Genomic DNA, 5,024 nt, shown 5'->3' on the forward strand with positions numbered 1-5,024 from the left:
GTTTAAAAAACTCAATACATTTAGTCATTTCCGTCAGTACTAACGGAATCAAGCATGTGTATATCACTGCCTTAACTGACGGACTAACGGTAAATTGATGAAAATGACCAAAAGTGGTAAATTATTGAAATATGAGGGATCAAATGTGTTTTCTGTAAACATAGTGGACCTATTATATAATGAGTGCAAACTTGAGGGATGAAAACTGTAATTTTCCGTATATTAATATAATGAAGAATAATACAATATCACAACCTGTAACTAAGATAAGTTAATTAATGGCCAACTTGAATTAATATATAAATTTTATTTCATATAGTAGTTGACTCTTTTGCACATCTTTCCAGAGAAATAACTTCACAAACAAATGTTTATGAAGAAGACTTCTTTTTTACACAGAGAGAGAGAGAGAGAGAGAGAGAGAGATGGCTTATGGTGCTGTTGGTTCTCTTGAGCTGACAATTGAGCGTCTTTTAAATTCTTCACATATTTCGATTGCTCAAAATTCATCCCCACAAATAATGAACCTTTTGTACGATGAGATTCTTTCTTTAAAAGAAGCTCTGGGAGAATTCAATGCATGGAGGAGCACCATTAACATGAAGATGGTCAAAACTTTGGAGGCAGAAATCATAGATGTTGTATACAAATTCGAAGATGTAATCGACATCCATCTCTCAAATCAGTTCCATTCACCACAATCTGACGAAGAGACCGATCATCCTCCGTTAATGGTACACTCATTAGATGTGCAGGAAATAAAGCAAGATGTCGATTCCTTTATCGAAACGGTGAACATCATGAAGAGGGCCTACATCCACGAGTTACGCAACCCTTCACCCGAAGACGAAGACGATGTTGTGCCGTCAAGAATTTATTTTGATGGACATAATCATGAGTCTAACATGGTTGGGTTGTCTCTTCTATTTACGAGAATTAAAAATCGGCTTGTAAATTCATCACAATCTGAAAGGATGATTGTGTCGCTCTATGGGATGGCGGGCATTGGTAAGACTGCTCTTGCGAACAAACTCTTTCGAGATCCATTCATTTCCAATAGTTACGACATACATGTGTTTGTCACCATAGGCCCGAAATATCGAGTAGCGGATATATTGGTAGATATTCTAACACAAATGAATCATGCTGATGACATTATGCTTATGCAAGGAGAAAAAAAATTAGTCGAGTTGAAACGGATGGTGTTTGAAAGTTTAAATTGTTGGAGATACTTGATTGTGTTGGATGATGTATGGGATAAAGAGCTATGTTCTGAGTTGGTGAACTTATTTCCAGACGAGAAAAATGGAAGTCGAGTATTGTTGACAACTAGGCTAAGAGAAGTAGCTCAATGTGCTAACTATTTAAGTACTTTGAGAATACCCTTCCTTGATAAGAAAGAAAGTTGGGATCTTCTTCGTCACAAGGTGTTTGATGAAATGCCTTGCCCTCATGAACTCGAGAAACCTGGAAAGAAGATTGCTGAGAATTGTGAAGGTCTTCCTCTTACAATCATCACGGTTGCAAATATCCTGTCAAAAGCCGACAAGACAATAGAGTACTGGAACGAGGTAGCGGATGATAAACAAAATTCAGTATACAAGGATGCATATGATCAAATGTCAAAGGTACTTTATCCTAGCTATGATTACTTAGATCAACATTTAAAAGCATGCTTTCTCTACCTTGGAGCTTTCCCACAAAATTATTCGGTACATGGATACCAACTAATCAACTTGTGGAGTGTTGAAGGTTTTCTTAACCCAAAACCAACGCATTACTCAGACGCAACCGTGGCTTTCGAAAAAGGCACCTATGCTTATTTGGATGAGCTTCATTCGAAAAATGTTATCATGTACCATAAAGAAGGACACGGTCAACACCTTCATTCATCCTTTTGGTACATGTGTAACAAAGAAGCTGCCAAGATCAAGTTTTTCTATGCCTTCAATTGCTGTGCCGATGCTTTACCAGAAAAAGGTATAAAATACCAACGTAGATTGTGCATTCGCAATAATATTCTATTTGCCATTGAAGATGCACAAGATTCAATGGCATCTGCTTCAACGGTACGCTCTCTTCTCTGTACCGGTGATTTTCAAGAATATCCAGTACCGTTGTGTTTGGAACATTTAAGGTTGCTCAGGGTATTGGAAGCTCTTTCTATTAGATTCTATGAGTTCCCAATGAAAGTATTGAAACTAGTTCAGTTAAGATACCTCGCCCTCACTTATGATGGAAACCTCCCTACTTCTATTTTCAAACTCTGGAACCTTCAGCACTTGATTGTTGATCGACATCTAAGTATCATAAAGTCTGGTGGTAATTTATCATATCTGCCTATTGAGATATGGAATATGAAACAATTGAAGCATATTCAGACCATGGGAAGCAACCTACCACATCCTTGTGAAGGATCTCTTCTACCAAACCTATTAAAACTAAGAGGCGTCGGTCCTCAAAGTTGTACCAAACATGTGCTTGAAAAAATCCCTAATATGAAGGAGTTAGCAATTAAAATCGAACTGCCTCCTGATGCTACTGAGCCGTTGAGCTGCTTTGATCACATTTCCCATCTCCATCAACTAGAACAACTAGAATGTTACATTATGAATCCTATATTGAAGATAGAGGTTGTCTCCCCACTTGCTCCTATTTCAGACTTGCCATCAAGTCTTACGATGTTAACTTTGAGCGGCTTAGGATATCCGTGGGAAGAAATGAACAAGATTTCTTCGTTGCCAAATCTTAGACATCTCAAATTGAAATGCTACGCCTTTCGAGGCCCAAAGTGGGAAGTTCAGGACAATGAATTCCAAAGAATCGAAGTTCTTAATATTGAAGATACCGATCTGGTGCAATGGAAGTTTGTGACAACAAATTCCTGCTTCAGTGCGATTAAGTGGTTTAGCTTCGAACATTGCTACAAGTTAAAAGAGATCCCTCTGACATTTGGTACATCTCTTGAATTCATTGACGTCGTTGACTGCAACCCTATGGTTGTGGATTGTGCAATGGAATTGAAGAAGGAGTGGGACGACAAATATGGCGGTCATGGACGTCCATTAGATCTCAATGATTCTTCTTCACTGTAAAGATGGGAAGACAAACCAACTCTACTTATATATAGTTTTCATTCTTCAGAAGGTTAGTCATTCAATTTTTATTTCTATCAAATGATCGAATTTTGAACACTAATAAGAATTTGAGGTCAAACATACCAATAATCAATTTGCTTTTTTTTTTTTTTTTAAATTTCATCATACTATGAATATTATCAAAGATCAAAGATCTATTCAATATATATAATCTATTTGATTATTGATGAATGAATTTGTTATAATGAATTTAAAGTTTTGAGCTTCCAAATTCCTCGATGCGAAATCATGACCATGCTCCTTTATTACAGGTGTATTGTTGCAAGAGCCATAGGCAGATAAGCTGATTGATCACGAGAGAAATTCCATCAGCATTGTTTGCATCTTGAAATTGGAGGAACGTACTTTGAGTTTTGAGACTGACAAATAAAAGTGTGTTTAATATTTTGTTGATCGATTAATGTTATTTGGTTGTTTAATTGTATTTTTGATTTTTTTTTTCCTTACATCTTCCTTATTAAGTAAATAATATGGGGCTTTTTGCAAAGACCACCCCTGTGTAACGGCCGAAAAAACCCTCGTGTTAAAAAAAATAGCAAAATAATTGAAAGAATTTATGGTCCCGAATTCGTTTAATACAGAGGTGTTATCTTAAGTGTTATGACACTTGAACAAACATGCAGCGGAAATATAAAGATAAAAGAACAATACTCAGAATTAAAAATGTTCACAAGTAAAGACTTGTGAACTTGCCCTTTACAAGACGGAAAAATATATTAAAATCAGTATTCCAAGAATACAAACAGAAGAGGTGCGAAAACTTCTTCCTTATGAATGATTCATTCTCATGATCATTCTTACAATCAAATCTAGATACTAAAAGAAAAATATTAAAAATTCTAGATTTCAAAGAATGTACTCATAAGGAGTACGTACAACAGATCCTAGAAACACTCTAAAATTCTCGAGATTAAAACTTCAGCTCTCTTTTTGTTTCTTCGAAATCTGTAATATTCTTGATTCTTGATTTTGGTATTTATAGACTTGCAATGGCTTCCACTCCTCAGCCCATGATCTGCAAGGAAACCAACCACAAGAGCTCTCAAGAAAATGGGTTAGTGGGTTAGTTAGGAAGTTAGAATAAAAACACAATTAAACCCACTAATCACTACTTAGCCCACTAAGTCATAACACTTAGCCCACTAAGTAATAACTAAAATTTAGTTTGAAAGTAAGAGAGTTAAAAAACACTTTTGTATAATAACAACGTGTTTCAATAATGAAAACTAGTATTTCACCCGGGGGACAATTTAAAGAATGAAAATACGTTTTAGATAAAATAATCAAAAGAAAATTTTACACGATCGGATATTCTTTCTACGTGTTAAAATTTTTACACATGCATATTCTCACATTTTAGTCAAATGCAATAAGGACCTTGAAAGCTTATCGTGTACTATACACGCGCGGATTTTGCGTCTTGGTGTGTATTTTTTACCCTGGAAAGACCAAAATATTCAATTATAAATTTCAGAAATTACATATTCACCCCAAAATGAAGTTTTTCAAAATTTTCAATTCAATCCTTGGCACTTCCAGAAAAGCCATATTCTTCAAATTAACTCAATTTTTTTGCCTCTCCATATATAGTCATCTCGCGCAAATGAAACTTCGCACGCTCTGCAGCAACTGCAGCCATTCGAAATTACACAGGGGGATCTGTACAATTAGCTCAAATAATATGCAACTAGGAAAGTACACGTGCTTTGCATAGTGTTGTGTTAATGTTTCATTTAATATAATTTTAGCAATGAGATGTTAATAGACCTTATTGTTGTATGAAGGTTAAGTAATCTTTCATAATTGGAATCCTTAATTAATGGATAGGTTTACGTGTCTTGATTTCTATTAACACATTTGCGCTAC

General features: G+C 35.4%; 1 protein-coding gene across 1 annotated transcript; it reads left to right on the forward strand.

Annotated features, from left to right (window-relative positions):
* The first annotated feature begins 333 nt into the window (after positions 1-333).
* Positions 334-3,645, forward strand: LOC105950395 (putative late blight resistance protein homolog R1A-10). The gene is made up of 2 exons (XM_088817068.1): positions 334-3,147; positions 3,410-3,645. The coding sequence occupies exon 1, from the start codon at positions 426-428 to the stop codon at positions 3,093-3,095; it is 2,670 nt and encodes an 889-aa protein (XP_088673194.1). The 5' UTR covers positions 334-425; the 3' UTR covers positions 3,096-3,147; positions 3,410-3,645.
* Positions 3,646-5,024: the final 1,379 nt, after the last annotated feature.

The sequence above is a fragment of the Erythranthe guttata genome, chromosome 4 (genome assembly GCF_056151865.1).
Source record: "Erythranthe guttata isolate IM_541 chromosome 4, IM_541, whole genome shotgun sequence".
Lineage (NCBI taxonomy): Eukaryota > Viridiplantae > Streptophyta > Magnoliopsida > Lamiales > Phrymaceae > Erythranthe > Erythranthe guttata.

Excerpts from the sequence above, each read along its gene's own strand:
- LOC105950395 (XM_088817068.1), top strand. The coding sequence starts at position 426 with ATGGCTTATGGTGCTGTTGGTTCTCTTGAGCTGACAATTGAGCGTCTT.